General features: G+C 57.6%; 1 protein-coding gene across 1 annotated transcript in view; it reads left to right on the plus strand.

Moving 5' to 3' along the window:
- The window catches only part of ERI3 (ERI1 exoribonuclease family member 3), a 144,685-nt gene that overhangs the window by 86,873 nt on the left and 38,884 nt on the right, over nucleotides 1-18,928 (plus strand). Inside the window, exon 6 of the mRNA XM_006015794.3 lies at nucleotides 9,205-9,304. Coding sequence (XP_006015856.1) covers nucleotides 9,205-9,304 — 100 coding nt within the window. The remainder of the gene's footprint in view (nucleotides 1-9,204; nucleotides 9,305-18,928) is intronic.

The raw sequence follows: 18,928 nt of genomic DNA on the forward strand, positions 1-18,928 counted from the left end.
CTGCTCACCTTCCGCCTCGTGGAGGTGGTTTGACAGCCCAGCCGCCAGATGCTGCCCGCTAATTAGTGCTCGCTCGCTCAGCTTGCTCTGCCGCGTGGTACCTGGTCGGCTGTGAGCGGCAGTCACGCAGCCGCGGCACCGGCAGGGTGTGCGTCGCATTCCCGCGTGGCAGCTGGATAGAGCTCTGCCCCGAGATCCTTGCATGCGAGGGGGAGACTTAGCCAGTCACTGCCTTGCCGTGTCTCGTGCAAAGAAAGCAGCCGTCCAAGGCGCAATGCCAGGCTGTTAGCTCTCAGAGCAGGGCCCATCCCGACCTCCCTTTTTGGGCACGGGAATTAGGACCCTGGCCACTCTTTGGCAACCCTGGGGCTGGGCTGTGTGCCACGGCAGGGCCCTCCTCGTCTTGCCACGGACGTGCTCTGAGCCTTGCGGCCACGACGGTCCAGGAGGTCTCTGCTGGGGTGGGAGCCCAGCGGGGCGGCTGGATGCCCATCAGGTGCCCGGTGCTGCACGGGCCATGCAAAGCAGAGGGGCCTCACCCCCCCCACCCTCCTCTAAGTAAATAACGGGGCTTTTTATTTAGCTGTTATTTCCTGACCGCACGTATCTCCTCGGCTGTCTGCTTAACTCTCTTTATCTCGCCCTCCTCCTCGGCGCGATGCCGTTATAGATAAACAGATAGGTACCTTAGTAAATAACACGGTTTTAAGAGACTGGTGGTCTGGTTAACATAGTACGGCAGCTGCTGATTTGTCTTTCGCTGGGTTTTTTTTATTTTTTTTTCTCTTAAGGAAATGCTTTAAATAAGGGATACTTCATCTATTAAAAAAAATACACTTGTAGCAGCTGCTAAGCCCATCCATAAGCCTGCTTTACGTTGTATTTGTGACGGGACTGACAGTGCATGGAGGAGCTTGATTATACACAATTCCATTTTAGCAAGCCCGGCGATGTAATTTCACAGGGCGATCAGTGTTTGAATGTAATAGCAGCCTGTGCTGAGGTGTCAGAATATTAAAGGCGCTAATGGAAAAGCTCCCTGATACACAAGGGGGACAGCATTACAGGAGACGTCGCAGCTGGCTGGGCACTAAACTAATGGGGCAGGATCCAGGAAGGGAAAAAAAAAAAAGCCGAGAGCAGGGAGAGCTCCCGGGAACGCGGGCACCTGCTTCCCTCTCGCACGGAAATTAAACAGAGGGGGAGAGGGCGTGTGCACGCCTGTATGTGCCTGCATGTGTGCGTGCGCACGCGCGTGTGTGTTTAAAAATAGCAGGTAGGCGTGAGCCCATGTGAAGGTCTCGGACGGGTGGAGGGCGATCCCGGAGCCTGTGTCAGTGGGCATAGAGAAGGGGGAGTGCACGCGTGCATGTTTGGGGGGCGCATCTCAGCACGAACGGGGGGGTGAGCAGGTGCTATTATACGGTATCAGATAATGCAGCCCCCTCTGCTTGCTGCGCGATCTAGACCAGCTCCCTGTGCCGTGTCTTTCCTGCCTCCCCTCTTTTCCCCCGGGGGCGTAAATCCGGAGGGCTTTGTGCTGTCCAGAGCAGTGGGTCTCAACCTTGTTGGACCCCAAGCTGCCCTGTGAAAATGGCAGCTCGTGACAATGGCAATGTAACCGAGCCGTTCTTCTGCGGCCTGGAGCCCAGCGAGTCTGCAGCAGGGCCGCGTGGTTTGGATGCACCAGATGCCATTTGGAAATCTCTGGGTTTCTCCTGCAAATCACGTCAGCATGCTTCCTGGCCTGCCTGCTCCCCAGGTTGGATCAGATTGCCCTGGAGAGCCTCTTCCCCATGGTCCTTCTCCTCCCAAGGGCGCCAGGGGCCGGGCAGTGGCTGCTTCATTCAGACCGAGGCAAAACGTGGGGCCAAAATGCCCTGCAGCCCTAACCCCGATCGCTGGCCAAGCCGGTGTGTTTCCAGGGTCCTGTTCCCTGAGGCTGGGCGCGAGGCAGCCACGGCTCTGTGCTGGGGAAACGTCCGACCCGCGCCAGCTCCAGGGGCCACCCGGGCTCAGACGCACCTTCAACCTTCCCTTCCCTCGAAAGCATCTGAGGCTCCAGATGTGGGAACTCGGAGTGGGGTTTCGCGTCACCCTGGCCCAGGCCGTGCCTCGGTTTCTCCACTTGTGATACAGGTGGGGCGTTCTTCCTGGGGTCAGCCAGGCCCATTGACACGGCACGCTGCCCAGCCCGGGGATCCCTCGCACTCCGAGTCTCAGAGCACACGTTCCGTGCACAGGACAGGCAAAAATGTGATGCCTCTCTCGGCACCAATTTGCACACCTGCCCGTGACGTGCCGGGGAAGCAGCTCTGGCCTGGGGCAAACCTGGCGCTTCCTCGCAAATTTTGCACTTGCTCTTTCCAGAGGAGCCCCCACATCCTCCCCCACGGAGAGTGGTCCTCGGAAGGGGTTTGGCAGAGGGCAGGGAATCCCCCTTCCCATGGATAAGCAGCTCGGAGCCGCAGCCCCATTCCCCGTGTGCCCAGCAGCTAAACCCGGACGGTTCCCATGCGGTCCAGGGGCCTTTCCTGGCACGTGCCAGGACCCCTTTCCCCATCACCTGGGTCTGAATGACGTGCCCTTATTAGGGGCTCAGCAGAGACCCACAACACACGCACGTGCACGCGCGCACACGCACAGCGCAGCCCGGCACGGCAGGGATGGATGGAGCTGGTGTCAGGGCAGCAATTGCTTATCATGCCTTATCTGGGAATATGAAACTGTATTGCATGACATCCAGAGGCAAGCTGAATAGATATGCCAATTCATCTCGAGCCCGGGCTTTGACAAGCTCGACTGCCCTTGTTGAAAGGCATCAGTCAAACAAGAGCCGCTGCCTGCTTTTTCCTTTCTTATACTTTCTCCCGCTCTAGCTCTCTCTGTCTCCCTGCCTCCCCTGTCTCCTCCTCCCTCTCCCTCTCTCTCTTTTTTTTTCCCCTAAGCTTTTTTCCACACAAAATTGAAAAGCTTTGGAAATAATAATAATAAAGGCCCCCGAACTAATACCACTTTAAGCAGCCCCCTCTCCCTCCCCAAACGGGATTGATAAGGAACCCCAGTGTATGAAGGCATGTTTAGATAACATTGAGAATATTAGTGTGAGTGAAGGGAAGTAGGGGGGAAAAAAAAGCCTCCTGCCGCGTCTAAGCCGGGAAGGCGACGACACCCTGGCTAATACGAGTGTTTAATATTTGATGTGTTGGGATAAAGCAGGATCACCTTCGAATTGAATTGAGTGTCAGAATGAGAATCTATTACTGAAATTCTTGTGTGATTTGACAGCAAAGCAGACCATGTTATTCTTCACTAGTTACCGCAATCTTCTCCCCTACATCACTTAAATATTTTTTTCTTTGCTTGAGTAAACACACATTATCCTTTTTTTTTTCTTCCCCCCTTCTTTTTTCTCTTCCTCTTTTTTATTTATTTTTCCCCCCCACCTCCCTTAAATCAAACCGGCCTGCACGGGCTGATGGAGTAGATTGTTATTTCTTTATTTGTCCTATTAAATGGAATTTCTGATCGTTTAATCCTGCTTTTGTAAGTGATTTTAAAATACTTGAAAAGCCGTGAATGTAGCAGCACTTCTGACTAAACTGCTTAAAAGAGCCGCCTTATACCTGGGCTTTTGCAGAGCTGGGGATGGGGGGAGGCGTCTCTGCCTCTCCACAGCTCTCCCCGGCTAGAGAGGCCTGCACGCACACCAAGCGTGCCCGGCACACGCGCGGCTGGGCTGGGGGGCCGGGGCGCACTGGCGGCCCTGGCCTTCCTCTTCACCTCCTCTCCTTCCTCCCCTCTGCCTCCATGGCAGGGCGGTGGATGCAGCTCGAGAGCTGTCAGCCCCGGGATCGAGAGTCCGCTTGCTAATTACCCGGCGTGCGTCTGAAGAGCTTGCATGCCTCCCTGGCAGCGTCTGTGCCAGGCGGCGTGCTTTGGGGCCAGCACTTGAGCCGGCTGCTTTCTTTAGGGACTGTTCTTACTGTCTTATATCTGCTTAGGGTCTTCTCTCGATGAATGGCTGCTGAACAGATGGGTTGGAGACGTTCCCTCTGGCATCTCTAAACCAGTGATGGGGGAATCGTAGCGTCACGGAGCCGCGGGGCTGGCAGGGAGCTGCGGGGTCCCATCCGGTCTGAGCCCTGCCCGAGGCAGGATCAGCCCCGTCCAAACCAGCCCAGAAAAACCCTGCGTCCGATCTCAGAGCAACACAACACAGTCGCCCCGACACACCCCAGGCATCGCCCCTGCCCCTGCCCCCGGGAAAGCAGGGGGACCGCGGTCATGAGCGTCCTGCTTCTATTAAAGGTTGTCAATATACATTCAAGAGAGCCAGGCTGAGGCCGTGCCCCCGCTGCAGAGGAAGGCAAAAGTCTGGACCAGTCTGGCCAAGGGGGAAATCCCTTCTTGCCCCCAGGGCAGCGTGGGGCTGAGCCTGAGCACGGGGGCAAGACCCTCCAGCCAGGACCCTGCGGGGTTGGTGCCACAGGAGCATTGGCCCAGCCCAGCCTCATCCCCAGCCCGGGCTGCAGCACCCAGCGCCTCTGGGGAAGGCTTAAAGCCCCTGACACATGGAGTAGGAAAAAGTGCGGGCAACCAGCACAACCCAGAAGCCTGGGCAATCCCTATAGCAGAGCACAGGTATTGCTATGCCTAGGTCATCCCCGGCCAGCGTTCAACCTCTTCTTGACACCTCCAGTGACGGCGAGTCCACAGCTTCCAGGGCATGGAGGGTACTGAACAGGGGAGAGATCGCCCTAGAGATGTCCGGTTCAGTGCTCATCCCCTCCTGCCGCTGTTGGGGCAAGATCCTGAGCTCAGAGGACCACTGCTCGGACCCAACAGAGAACTGCTTACGTCCTCAAGACTGGTTTTCTTGCCCAGTGCAAAGGCTGGAAAGTTTGCCTGGCGAAACTTGCCCCTTGCCAGCTCCCAGCCCTGGCATGGGTTGAAAAGGAGCAGCGAGATTGTTACTACAATGACAGGCTGAGACATCCGAGCTGGGCTCGGGGCCCTTTGTGCTGGAGCCCACACAGACCTCCCCTTGCCCGAAGGCCTTGAGGATGTGGGGGCTTCATTTAAAACATGTCAAGCAGCACTCGCAAGGCCGTGTGGACACAGACGCAGCCTCCTCTCCTGAGATGCACAGCCCTGGGCTCAGAGGCTCGCTGCACAGGTGGGTTACAGGGTGGAGAGTGGGACCCACCTCCATGGGCCATGGGTGACACGACACAAGGAAACGAGGAGAACTCGGCTGCCTCCAAGCACCTTTCTCCTTGCAAAAGGGAGTAACTCTCGGCACGTTGGCATCCGGGGCCCACGTCCAGCCAGCCTTCTGCATGGGGACCTCCCTGCCTCCCGTGGCCTCCCCACCCCACTACACCACACAGGCCCACATCCCAGCCGTGGAGAGCACCCTGGATTCGTCTCAAGCCCTCATCGTTTTGCACGTCTCGGGCTGCCGCTTTCATCGGAAAAGCACCGGCGCTGCAGCTCAAAGCCCTTCTCAGCCTCAGCTCCGCACAGGGGCTCCTGAAAAGGACCTTTTTTTTTTTGGCTTGTTCCTCAAAACTTCCAGTTTTGAAATAAAAACAAAATGCACAAAACATGGCGTTTTTATGTTGCAAAGAGTTTGCTGGAAAATGAAAGGTCAGCAGGTTCTGAGCCCCTGGATCCACGGCGGCTCTCTGACCCCCTCACCTCCCTCGCTGCTCTCCGGGGAAGGAAGAGGTGCGTGGCCTGGCCGAGAGAGGAAGCCCTTGGAGGGGGGCAGGGGCAGGGCTCTGTGCTGCAGCCCTCGGATCAGAGTAGGGGGAAGCACTCCTGAGTCCCGGGAACGCCTTGCCCCGCTGTTGGTGATGCTGGGGCAGCACGTGGAGCCTCTCATGGTCCCAGCTCTGCTTTTGCCCTGCTGTTCTCCAGGCCCCTGCCCGCTAACCTTTGCGTGGCCTCTGCAAGGGCCTAGCCAGGCGCGCTGTTCCAGAGCGATGCAGAGAGCACGTGCTTGGCAGCCCTCCTTTGCGCAGGGTCCTCAGGAGCTCTGTGCAGATCCCCTGACTCCTGGAGCATCTTCCTTGCAATGGGGCTGCTCAGCCCTGCAGGGCATTGGCCAGCACATCACTCTCCCGGCCTTGAGACAGGCAGGGCATGGTGTCGCCGCACCTTCAGCGGGTTTCCACCCAGCTCCCAACGCAGGGAAAGGATTTGGGGGGTTATTCAGAGGGAGGAGACCTGATTTAACTAAATACGCCCTTTTGAGAGCTGGAGGCTGGGTCGCGGCCTGGAATCTCCCTGCTTGCAGCACGGGACACGGGACACAGGACACGGGTGCGGGCGGCGTTACTGCCCGTCCAGCGTCACCCAGCCCGCGGGAGGCTCGGCGGTGACCCGGGCGGCACGGACAGCCCGTGTCAGAGCCCGCCGATGGCTCTGCATCTCGCTTTAACAGTCAGAGGGAGAACTTTCCTGTTTAAAGATTAAACGCCGCGTTTAAATATTAACCAGCTGAGCCGCTCTCCCTGATTGTGTGGCTGCTGCCGGCAGGCGGCTCAGAATTGCCGGGTTTAATTAAAAAACTTTATTTTCACATACAATTCACGGCTCGCCCGGCTCGATCCCCCCCCCTCCCCAGGACGGGCTCTGCTCCCAGCAGGCCGGGCTGCTCCCCCTCTATCCCGACACCCTTTGTTTCCTGGCTCTGGGTTTTGCCCCTGCGGAGAGCGTGCGCGAGCTTCGAGGAGCGCGCAGCTGGGGCGGATCAATGCCCCTGGCACTTCCTTGCAGAACCCCAGGAAAAACAATTAAAACTCGATCGATCCGGCAGACGGCGGTGAATATGCATAAGTGCGCACTTGACCTTGAGGGGTCAAGCCGGCTTCCACCGCGCCTGCTTAGCGAGTTTGCTCAGGTATTGCTGCTGTACCGAACGACCTTGGTGAGCCAAGACGAGCACTGCGCGCGAGACACCCGGCGTGGATCCGGGAGGCGCGGCCGCCCTGTCTTCCCCGGCCGGGGGGCTTGTAGCTCGCACTTGATGGAGTCCAAATGGAGGGACGTGTCGTAGGAGCCTCGGGATGGCGAGGAGGGGGTGAGATCTTCCCCTGGATCCATTCCCCTCAAATCCCTTCCTGCGCAGGGCTGGATCTGCGGGTGGCCGGGAGCTCCAGGGAGCTTGGGGCCGGCAGCTGGGATGTCGGAAGCATTGGGCTGGGGCAGCACAGCGCTTAAGTACCCCGCTGCTCGGGTCTGTGCCATGGCTAAGCTGCTCCTGGCACCGGACGTAGTGCCAGCTGGACCCTGAGGCTGAGCTCAGGACATCGTGGCACTGCCTGGGGTTGTGGGCCAGGAGCAGGGCTTGAGCCCAGCCTGCACACGGTGCAACACGTGCTGTTCCAGGCGGAGCTCGTTTGTGCTGTCACGGAGACCGCGGGGCCTGGCGGGCCTGGACTCTGCTGAGCCCATGGGGCACATCGGGCCATGTCATCTCCGTGTAGGATGCTGGGATGTGTTGTTTCCACGTGGGATGCTGGGACGTGTTGTTTCCACGTGGCACGCTGGGCGGTGTCATTTCCACGTGGGATCCTGGGACGTGTCATTTCCGTGCAGGATCCTGGGACGTGCGGGAAGGTGGGACATGTCTGTTCTGTGTGGCGTGCTGGAACGTGTCGTTCCCACGTGGCATGCTGGGTGTGTTGTTTCCACGTGGCATGGGGGGACGTGACCTTTCCAAGGGCCGTGCCTCTGTAGCTGACGGAGGTGGGCTCAGCGTGTGTAAACAAGTCTTTTCTGCAGACAGTGCCCCGAGGCCGGGCAGCTGTGTGCTGCTGCCCTCCATGGTGCACGTGTGACCGGCAGCTCCGGCGTGCGGGGGGAAGCACCAGGGGCCAGCCCCTACCCCCAGGAAACAGGGCCGTGGGCTCCCGTCTGCCTCCCTGGGCCAGGCCAGGCCGCGGGGAATCTGGCGCGCGATGAAGACATCAGCAGTGTTTGTCGAAGGCAGAGGAAACCTCCCGGTTGTGTACACAAGGCGTAATTCCAGTGAATTATGCATAGACTTAATTAGGAGTTTTAATTGCTAATCATCTCCCCATAGGATTAGCAAGGCTGTCTATTAATTATCTGCAGAGCCCTGTGTTTTGCTAAGGCGGGAGGAACAAAGCAGCCTAAATGGTTACATGCGATGGCAATAAATTAACCACCAAAAAACCTGCCTCCCTCTGGGGGCTCCTGCCGGCACGGCGGGGGGGCGCTGGCGCACCGCGGGGCCGGTGCAGCCGCAGGTGGCAGGGCTGGCCCAGCTGCCTCGGTATGTGGCACCTGTAGGCTCGCACGGCTGCAGTGCCACCAGGGGGTCAGCGGGGGGTGCTGCTGCACAGGTGTGCACTAGGGGATACAAGGGCACACCTGTTGTGGGTGCACCAGGGGCTCAGTGCTGCTGTGCAAGGCAGTGCACTCAGACACCTGTTGTGCGTGCACTGGGGGTCCAGTGCCATTGTGCCAAGGCCGTGAGCTTGCACACCTGTTGTGTGTGCACCAGGGGGTCCAGTGCTGCTGTGCAGGACAGTGCACTCACGCCTGTTGTGTGTCCACCAGAGGGCCCAGTCCCATTGTGCCAGGGCAGTGCACTCACACACCTGTTACGTGTGCACAAGGGGCTTAGTGTTGCTGTGTAAGGCAGTGCACTTGCGCACGTGTTGTGTGTGCACCAGTGGGCCCAGAGCCACTGTACCAGGGCAGTGCACTAGCACACCTGTTGTGTGTGTACCAGGGGGCCCAATGCTACTGTGCAGGACAGTGCACTCACACACCTGTTGTGTGTGCACCAGGGGACTCAGTGCTGCTATGCAGGGCAGTGCTCTTGCACATGTGTTGTGTGCGTACCGGGGGGCCCAATGCCACTGCGCGGGACAGTGCACTCGCACACCTGTTGTGTGTGCATCAGGGGGCTCAGTGCAGGGCAGTGCTCTTGCACACCTGTTGCATGGGCACCAGGAGTATCCTCATGCCCTCTTGTGACAGCCAGTGATGCCTTCCTGGAGGCCACATGCCTAAACGGAGGGGTGGGAGTGCGTGGGGAGGGCCCAGCCCGACGTGGGGCGTGGGCAGGTGTTGGCTGTTGCCAGCCCCGTGGAGGTGCCCCGTGACCCCCAGGCTCGTCCCCATGCCCGCTCTAACCCTTCTCCTTCTCTCTCTCTCCGCCAGGCCTACAGCTTTGCCATGGGGAGCTGGCCCAAGAACGGGCTCTTAGACATGAACAAAGGCCTGAACCTACAGCACATAGGGAGGCCTCACAGCGGGATAGGTGAGTGCTGCACCTCTCGGGGACCGTGTCGGGCTGGCTGCCAGGGGAGCCAGGTGGGGGGGTGGCAGTGCCAGCCTCTAAACCCCTTTCTAAAGGACTGGATGGGCAACTGAATCTAGACACGTGCCCTCCCAAGGCCCCTGCGTCCACAGGGGGTCCTGCGCCTGCTGACGTGTGTATACACACACACATGCACATATGCGCGCACACTCTCATACACACATACATGCTCACATATGCACGCATACACACACAAGTGCATGCACACGCACACACTTGTATAGGTGTGCGCACACATACATACGCACACATACAAATGGACTCGCATATGTGCATGCACATGCATGTGTGTGCGTGCACATACAGACACACGTGCACATGCACACGTACATATACCTGCGCGCACACATGCTTGTGCTCGTGCACACACACTCCTTGCTGCAGCGCTCGTGTTCTCCGTGGTGAGATGGTCCTGGAGCAGTGCCCCCCCTCTCCCCGCAGGGTACCCCCCTGGCTTGCGCCTCGCGACAGCTCTGGGGCTGAGGCTGGGCCAGGGCTCGGGCTGTGGTCTCACTGCTTCCCAGCCTCCGCTGCATGTGGTCCCTGTGTTGGGTCAGGGGCTCCACGTGTCCTGCCCTGTGGGCATCTCGTGAACGGGGACCAGGCTGCAGGTGCTGTGTGGAGCAAGAGGGCTCAGACCTCAGGCTGAAGAACGGAGTCAATGCATCTCCTGGGCAGCTCCTGCGTGCGGTGGGTTTCCCAGCCCGTGGCTCCTGGTGGACATCCCAAAACTGCCCACGGTCCGGGGCGCCTGGCAGCTCATCCTCCACATGCCACTGGGGCAGGGGTGCTGCAGGGAAAGACAGAGATGCTGCACACGGCCAGGCCTGTCCTAGCCGTGGGGAGGGGCAGCCGCCCGGGACAGAGGGACATCTACAGAGCTGTGTGCGAGGAGCGGAGCAGTGGGCCGAGGGGCGGCTGGTTGGGCTTGAGGTGTGTGTGTGCTCGTGGCTGGAATAGCGAGGGGGCTACGTGTGTCCTTTCTGCTTCGTTCTGCCTTTGGAAAACGAGGCATGCGGTACCTCCAGGGGTGTCATACATGGGAAGATACGGTAGCTACTCCAAGCGCATCTTGTTCAGGGCCACCCCGTAAAGGAAGATCTCCTGAAACGTCAGGTAACCTCAGAAGAAACGTGGATCAGGCAATCCCAGGTTTCACCTCGCGGCCAAAGCAGCGGGGAATTCAGTCCCCCAGGGAAGTTTTGGATAGGCATCAGGTAATAACCAGGGTTTCTACAGGAAATGAATCTGCAGCTTTGCCTACAACGTTTCGCAGCTGTGAAGGGGGGACTGGGATGGGAGAGCCGGGGCAAGGGGAGCCGGCCCTCAGGAGCCGGACATCTAGGGACAGACGTTGGAGCCTCGTGTGGCCATTGGTGTGGTTACCCCTACACCTGAGATGCCTGTGTATCTGCCTCCCCCCATGCCCCCTGCTCTCTCTGTGGACACGAACACGTGGCACTGGGCCCCTCTCTGTGGCTCCCAGCCCCAGGCGGCTGCCACGGGGGCGCGCTGCAGCGTGCACAGGTGTGGGATTGACCTGGCAAAGTGGACCCCTCCCCAGGCCTGGAGGGAGCTGTTTAACATTGGTGCAAGACTCTAACCACTAAACTCTCCAATCAATCCGCGTTAAGGAGATGAATTATTTAAAGCTCACCGGCTTTTAATTAGCAAGCTCCTTCTGAACTATGGATCTGGTTGCATTATTGACGGAGGGAGCATTCAGATTTGCTCTCCTGCCTGGGAGCGCGGCCATTCTTCTTCCACGCGGGGCGGGGGCAAGGGAGACCCCGGGAATTTGGGGGTCCAGGCACCCACCCCACGGTTCTGCTCTGGCTGGTGCCGGGGCTTGCGGGGGCTGCAGCCGCCTGCAGCTGCCTCCTTGCCGCCTGTGGCGTTGGTGGGGAGCTCAGTGATGTGCTGCCTCCTCCGTAAAGCCCCTCGCGCCCTGGTCTGCCATCCATTCTCTCCTTTAATTACTTGCTGCTGTTATCACCATGTTGTCAGCTGGCTGCCGTGCCTCTCGGCCCTGATGGATAGGTCAGGACGCGGCCATTCGTTTGCTCCCTTAGTCTCTGTCGTCGTCCCGGATTTTTTCTCCTTCCTTCCTTCCTTGTTCCTGCTGCTGCACGGTCCACGTGCAAAACAGGCCCATCACCTCGAGACATGCGCTGTGCGTGGGAAAGCAGCCCTGGCACTGGGCCTGGCAGTCCGTGTTCTGAACCACATTTGCTCCCATGCAGCTCCACAGAGCCGGAGCAGCAGCCTGCAGTGCGGACATGGCTCCCACCATGGCCGGAGGGGGGGTGCTGGCTTTGCAGCCTTCCCGTGCCCCTGGCTGTTTGTGCTGCCCCGGAGAATGTCTCTCAGCCCCTCTCCTCTGCTGCGTGCCGCTGTGCGGGGCCTGGCTCCCTGCAATCAGAGACCTGAGGAACGATGCCTTGCATTGGAGAGTTTGCTTAACTTGATCCCAACAACACAGTTGGTCCAATAAAAGAGATCCCTAAGAAATCAGAGAATCACGGAGCAGCAGGGCTGGAAGGGATCTCCAGAGGTCTCATTCAGTCCAAACGTGGCCCAAGGCAGGATCAGCCCCGTCCAAACCCGCCCAGGCAGCCCCGTGTCCGAGCTCTGAGTAACGTGACACAGTCACCCCTGACAGCCCCAGGCATTGCCCTTCTCCCAGGACAGCAGGGGGGCCGCGGCCCCCAATGTCCTGCTGCTTCTAGGGGGGTTAATGCACACTCCAGAGAGCCCAGGCCAAGGCCGTACCCCTGCTGCAAAGGAAGGCAAACCCCCCCAGTCTGGACCAGTCTGACCAGGGGAAGGAGGGACCTGCCTGCTCAGAGTCCAGCTCTGCTCCTGCAGGCTATAAAAGCTCTTTAAGCTCCCCGTGCAAATGAGGCCAGCTCCTCGCTCCCCTGGGGAGGGCGTGCCGGCCTTCCTCCTCTGGCAGTGAGGAAGATGGGAAGGATCTCTGCTGTGTTGGCCCCGGAGAGGGTCCCTGGTGCAGCGCCCACGGGCATTAGCTGCTGGCTTTACCCCTCGTGCTGCTTAGCTGGGCCCGGTGGAGAGTGCAAATGCTGCGGTGAAGCCCCGGCAGTGCCTCAGGTTGGGGGTGATTCCCTGGGGATATCCTCTGACACTTGGGGGGTTGTCCAGCACCACGGGTTGTTGTCCCAGTCAGGCGCTCAGCACCATTCGTCTCCAGGTGAGAGGAAGGCAGCTGCCAGAGCTGAGTCCTCTCAGGTCCTTCTGTGCATCCATTAGGGTTATTATCATAATTATTAGTATTATCATCATTATTAATTATTACTAGTATCATGAATAATAATAAAATAACAATAAAGGCTTCCTGGCCTTTCTGGGCGTCCATCCCTATCCCTAACCCTGCTCTGGCCATGCTGTCCACGGTGCTCACGGCAATTGCCATCAGGCGACAGGGGTCACGGTGCAATGCTGGCCAGGGAGCGTAGTAGCAGGGACCATCGCAGTCCCCGTGCCAGGGATGCCTGCCACTGGACCACCTGCTCCTGGCCCACGCAGCACATGGCTTTCCAGACCTTGCTTCATTAATGCAGAGACTGAGAGGATGGTGCCTGCCTGCAGCCCCTGTCCCTGAGCTGGGCGCGTAGGGGCCCAGGGGACTCGGGCCAGGCTGCAGAGGTTTGTGGCATGGACTTGTTTTTTAAAGTCTCCCCCAGAGGTGCTGGGTGCTGCAGCCCAGGCTGGGGATGGGGCTGGGCTGTGCCAGTGCTCCTGCCGGCACCGACCCGCTGCGTCCTAGCTGGAGGGTCTTGCCCCTGCACTCAGGCTCAGACCGACGCTGCATTGACAAAGGGCTTGGACACCTTGGAGGAAAGGGATGTTAGTTGCTATTGAGCATGGGTGTGAGGGGCACGGCCACTGAATCAGACCTTCAATGCTGGAGACTGCAAGGGAGAGAGGAACAAGGGAAAACCCTGCTCGGACCCAGTCACTCTCTCTTCCAGCCTCCGCTCTCTGCTGCCATGTGACGGGAGACTGGGCACGACGGACCTGGGGTCAGACCCAGCTCCTCACACCTCTGCTCACTCAGCATCAAAGCTCAAAGCATGGCTTCTGCGTCGTGTGCAGACTCCGAACGCAGAGCCCTTCCTGGGTACCCTGCGCCCAGGGACCCCCGAGCCCTGCGGCTGAGAACGGGGGTGGTCATCTGAGGGGGGAAGAGGCGGGGAAAGGCCCCCTTGTGCTCGACCACCCCTTCCTGGCCAGCCGTGGCTGAGCTTAGAAGGGCAGTTGCGAACCCACAATCCCTGGGGAGGTTGCGGCAGGCAGAAGGAGACAAAGAGGATCTCAGAGAAACAGGATCCAACCTCAGGGACCATGGAGAAGAGGCCAAACCTCCCGCTTCCCCGTGAACGGTGACGCCGCCGCCGGCAGCGCGGCTGTAAATAGAGCCGCCGCGGTGGCTGACTTGCTCTCGGTCAAGCGTTTAACAAGCATCAGTTCCCCATAAAGGCAGAAAACACCTTTGGATGGGTTAGTGCCTCCTGCTAGAGCAATAAATCTGGGCATTTCAGGGCTGGGAACTGGCTGGTGCTGCAGGATCCTGAGACGAGGCCACGCGATAGGAGTTTTCCCTGGGTGCAGCGGGGTTCGTGGTGGGTGTGGGAGCAGCTGGGGCTGGACACCGCGTGGAGAGCCTGTGGGCAGGTCCTGGCCACGCCAGGCTCTGGGGCTTGTGAGGTCAGGAATCAGAGCCACAGTCCCATGGGTGCTGGCGCAGGGGGCCCAGTAGCAGCACGGCACCAGCCCTTGCAGCCCGCTCCCCTTCCACCTCGCTTGGCACCACTGTCACCCTCACGTCCTTGTGGCTTTTGTCCGTAGACTGTATGCTGGCCCCCATGTCATGGCTGGGCCGTGGCTTTTTGCGTTACTCTCTGCCGCGATCAGAGGTGGAACAAGCAGGGTTTGTGCCTGAGCAAACCCCGCAGGAGAGCAGCGGGGAGGGGCTGGTGAGTGGCAGTGGCTCTTGAGGGTGGCGGGGAGGGCCACAGGGGTCTCACCTGTGTTGGGGACTCGAAAACAGTCCCAGGTTGCTGCTGTTACCACAGCTGCAGTGGGCTCCACTCTGCACCCAGCTGCTGCTGCAAGACCAACCCCGTGCAACTGCTTTTTCTGGGGAGCGTGGACTTCGCAGGGGTAGGGGCAATGCTGGTGCCCCTCTTGCCACCCCGGTCATGCTACTGCCTGGGGCTCAGGCGTGCAGGCAGCTTGTGCTCTGTGGCCAGGGATTCATTAGTTCCCTGCTTGCACCTCATCTTCCTCCTGGACCTTTCCATGGCTGCAGGCAGGACGAGGCGCCAGCTCCGGCTGCAGCAAAGGAGAATGTGACTGGACAGTAAGATTTCACAGATTTCACAGACGTTCGGGCTGGAAGGGACCTCGGAAGATCATCGAGGCCAGCCCTCTGCCCAGGGGCAGGAAGTCAGCGGGGGTCACAGGATCCCAGCAAGATAAGCATCCAATTTTTTCTTGAAGGCATTCAGAGTAGGTGCTGGACCCACCTCCGGCAGCAGTCTCTTCCAGACCTTGGGGGCTCAGATAGTAAAGAAGTTCTTCCTTATGTCCAGCCTGAAACGGTCCTGGAGGAGTTTGTGACCATTCGATCTTGTCATCCCTTGGGGCGCTCTGGTGAACAGACGTTTCCCCCATATGCTGGTGGTCACCCCTGATAAGCTTATAGGTGGCCATCAGAGCATCCCTGAGCCTGCGCTTTTCCAGGCTGAAGAGTCCCCTGGCTCTCAGCCTCTCTTCATAAGGTCTGTTTTCCTGACCTCTCATCATGCGCATGGCTCTCCTCTGCACTCTTTCAAGCTTCTCCACATCCTTTTTGAATTGGGGAGCCCAAAACTGGACACAGTACTCCAGCTGCGGCCTCACCAAGGCTGAGTACAGGGGGAGAATGACGTCCCGGGATTTGCTTGAGAAGCATCTGTGGATGCAAGCCAGCGTTTTGCTCGCTTTCCTAGCCGCAGCATCACATTGGAGGGTCACGTTCATCTTGTGGTCAATCACGACCCCCAAGTCCCTTTCATCCGTGGTGCTAGTCAGCGTAGCACTGCCGAGCCCATACCTGCATGCTGCAGGTTTTTCCTCCCAAGGTGGAGAACCGTGCATTTTTCAGTGTTAAACTCCTTCAGGTTCTTGTCCACCCATTTGCTGAGCCTGTCCAGGTCGGCCTGGATCGCCCTCCTGCCCTCAGGTGTGGATGCTTTACCCCAGAGTTTGGTGTCATCGGTGAACTTGGCCAGCCCGCTTCTGACTCCAGCGTCCACATCATTGATGAAGATGTTGAACAGTATGGGTCCAAGGACAGAGTCTTGGGGGACCCCACTGGTCACAGGGCACCCCAATGATTGGCCTCCATCAACCACCACCCTCTGGGTCCGACCACGGAGCCAAATCCCCAGCCGGCGGATCGCGGTGGACCCAAGGCCGCAGTTGGCCAGTTTTGCCAAGAGGTGATCATGGGACACCAGATCAAAGGCTTTTTTGAAGTCAAGACATACAGCATCAATCTCCTCTCCCTTGTCCAGGTGATAGGTCACCTGGTCGTAAAAAAGGAAACCTTTCTAACCATGAGGGCAGCGAGACGCTGGAGCAGGCTGCCGGGGGAGGAGGAGGGATTCCTCAGCTGGACGCTTTGCAGGATGGGTTGGACCGGTGGTTCTTAACCTGTTCGCCCTCAGGCAACGCCGGCTCTTCATTTTCACTCGTTTTTCAACCGCAGAAAAGCATTTAACTTGGTGGGTTCCTAGTGGAAGTCTCTGGGTGGATCTTGTGAATCCTGTTTGCACACCCGAAGGTGCTAACACTGCGCGGTACCCTTGAAACGATCTCCAGGCACCCCCGGGTGTTGCAGCCCTTGGGTTGAGAATCACGGCATTAAACAGACGCCTGTCACAGGCTGGGCCGGTGGTTTTGATCCTGGCTCAGGGCAGGGGATAGATCAGTGGTTTCCAAAGTGGGGTACACGGTGCTCTCCCAAGGGGCACGTGCCTACATTTTAATGATGGCAGTGGAGCTGCTGCTTAGTCGACACGTGGTGAGTAATGGCATTGCTGCGTGTTGCCGTTGGCGTTGATGCTCTTCCCAGGAGTGGCAGGACACAGGCAGCGCGCTCGTCCCCCCGTTTTGCTTGTAGCCCTTGTCCTTGGATCTCTCAAGCATATTTTAACAACCTTTTTGCAGCAGGACGTTGCTTCCACGGTCCCCCTGCTTTACCTGTGGCAGGTTTGGGTGTGATGTCCGGTGTTGACTGTATTTTTGCTAAGGATTTGTCTGGGATGGTTTGAATGGGGATGCAGGGGGTTGGACTCGATGGTCTCCAGAGATCCCTTCCAGCCCTACTTGACCATAACGCAATGATTCTCCTCAGAGACACAACCCAGGAGTTACAGATCTAAGCAGACTGGTGTGCCGTCCATTTCTTGAATGTCTTCACTACTCCAAGACCCCTCTGGTCTTTAGTCTCTTGGTATCTTAGGACCCTCATGTACTTCTCTGCTTCTGGCCAGTCCCCTTCCTGGCCTCCTGATGGATGGCCCTTGGGAACAGAGACCAAACTAGAGAAGACCTGGCTCTTGATGGAGTTGTGGTCCCCCCCTCGCAGCGACTCCTTGAGCAACCTGCTGACTCTTCCCAGGTGATCACTTGCTCAGCTCCAGCCCGGCCTGATTTCCAAAAATGCACAGACTGGTTCCCCGGGATTGCAGCCAGCCTCCCAAATGAGGGGTCAGATAACCCCAAGTGGGTGGTTACAAGTTGGGTTGCAATCGCCACCAAGCCCCTAATTCTCCTGAGCCTTCAGTTTCCCTGTGTGCCCTTTTTTTATTTTGCTTTACTGTGCCTCCGCTGGTCCGCCATAAGCAGCATTTTAAATCAATTGTCGCTGGTTGAATAGAAGTCCTTTAAGTGGGTTGGATGCGCAAGGAAAAGTGCACCCAGTGTATCAGGATGTGCATTAAGTGTGTCAGGATGCATCTGGCCTCAGGCACTTACCAACCGTTAAACAAAGGAAGTGTTAACTGCTCTGGGCAAGTGAGCGGGTGTTTTCTGGTCACTAGGCCCTTCCAGATTTTAGAGCTAGTAGAGCTCATCCTTTGACAGGTTGCATTTATTCGTAGTTTCTCAGCTTTGGATCAGTCGGTGCTTGGCAAGAACTGCCCGAACAACCTAGAAGGAAGAAATTATTTCCTCTGCACTTGCAGAAGAAGGTCTTGGTGCCAGTGGCTGGTTTGGCCTTTACACGCTGGCTCTAAGACAGCGAATTTCAACCTTTTTAGGCTCAAGCGTCCCCCCCTTGAAAAATGCCAACTCTTAGTTTTCACTCCGTTTTTGACTATAGAAAAATAGTAGAGCAATTCTTCAGTTGCAAAGAAACTCAGAGACACAACAGCTCAGAATGGTTTTAACACTCTGGATTCCTAGTTAAGATCTCGGGGTTTATCTTGGGAATTGTGTTTGCACACTAAGGGCGCCTACGCACATGCAGCAAGGCTGCTCCGTCCGACGTGCTGCAATTACAGCACGGTGGAGCGTGGTCATGATTGCGCTCCAGCAGGCTCCAGCATCACGTCTTTTAGCGTCTCTGCCCTGAAAAATGGCAGCGGGGGCACTTTCAAGCTGATTTGATGAGCTGTAGTTGAAGTGCCCCCACTGCCGTTTGCAGCACAGGGACGCTGATACACGAGACACTCCAGGTGTTTTACTTAAAGCAGCTCTCGGAGTCGCTCTGCGACGCTTCCCCCCGACTCCTGGAGCATGCGTATAAATGCCCTAACATTGTGTAGCACCTGGCAGCACTGTTGAAAGGATCTTGAGGCACCCCAGGGTGCCACAGCACCCTGGTTGGGAATCCCCGTTCTAGGGGCTCAGGCAGTGATTTCTGCCCATTTAGTATGTCGACTTCCTTGAATACTTGGCGGAAAATATGAACCGCTTCATACTCTATTTTAACTTAAAGGATTTTAATAGATTACAGTAAGCATAGGCTTTAATGTGGGCTTTCATAATTTCAGTTAGAAATATATATTCAGTTAGATAGATAGATAGATAAAAATTTCAGTTATAAATATGTTACATGGGTTTATTTTTAAACAGAAGAAAAATGATTTTAAATTAAATGAAACTGTCCTGCTTTGACTTTTCCTCGTCTTTACCCCTCCTGGTGCTGGAAAAGCAACCTGCCTGCTTCAGTCCAGGGTTTGGCTTGGGAGCAGGAGACAGCGAGCCCTAGCAGTGCCCGTGGTCTTGGTTTTGCAGCAGCGCCTGGCGGAGGGGTGCGGGGTCGACAGAGCGGGGACTGTTCTCTGGTTTGCGCTTGGCCCACTTGTTTCTCATCACTGGAGAAGTGAGATCCAGAGCTGCGTGTTGGTTTCTGTGGGTCGGTGTCTCTTTTGTCTCCTACTGTATACTGTATTTTCTCACATGTGACGCACACTTTTGTCCCAAAATCCAGCTGCTGGGAATTGAAATGCGCGTTATATGTGAGGAAGTACGGTAAGCGTGATTCCTGCT

Source organism: Alligator sinensis, unplaced genomic scaffold (genome assembly GCF_000455745.1).
Source record: "Alligator sinensis unplaced genomic scaffold, ASM45574v1 scaffold781_1, whole genome shotgun sequence".
Taxonomy (NCBI): Eukaryota; Metazoa; Chordata; order Crocodylia; family Alligatoridae; genus Alligator; species Alligator sinensis.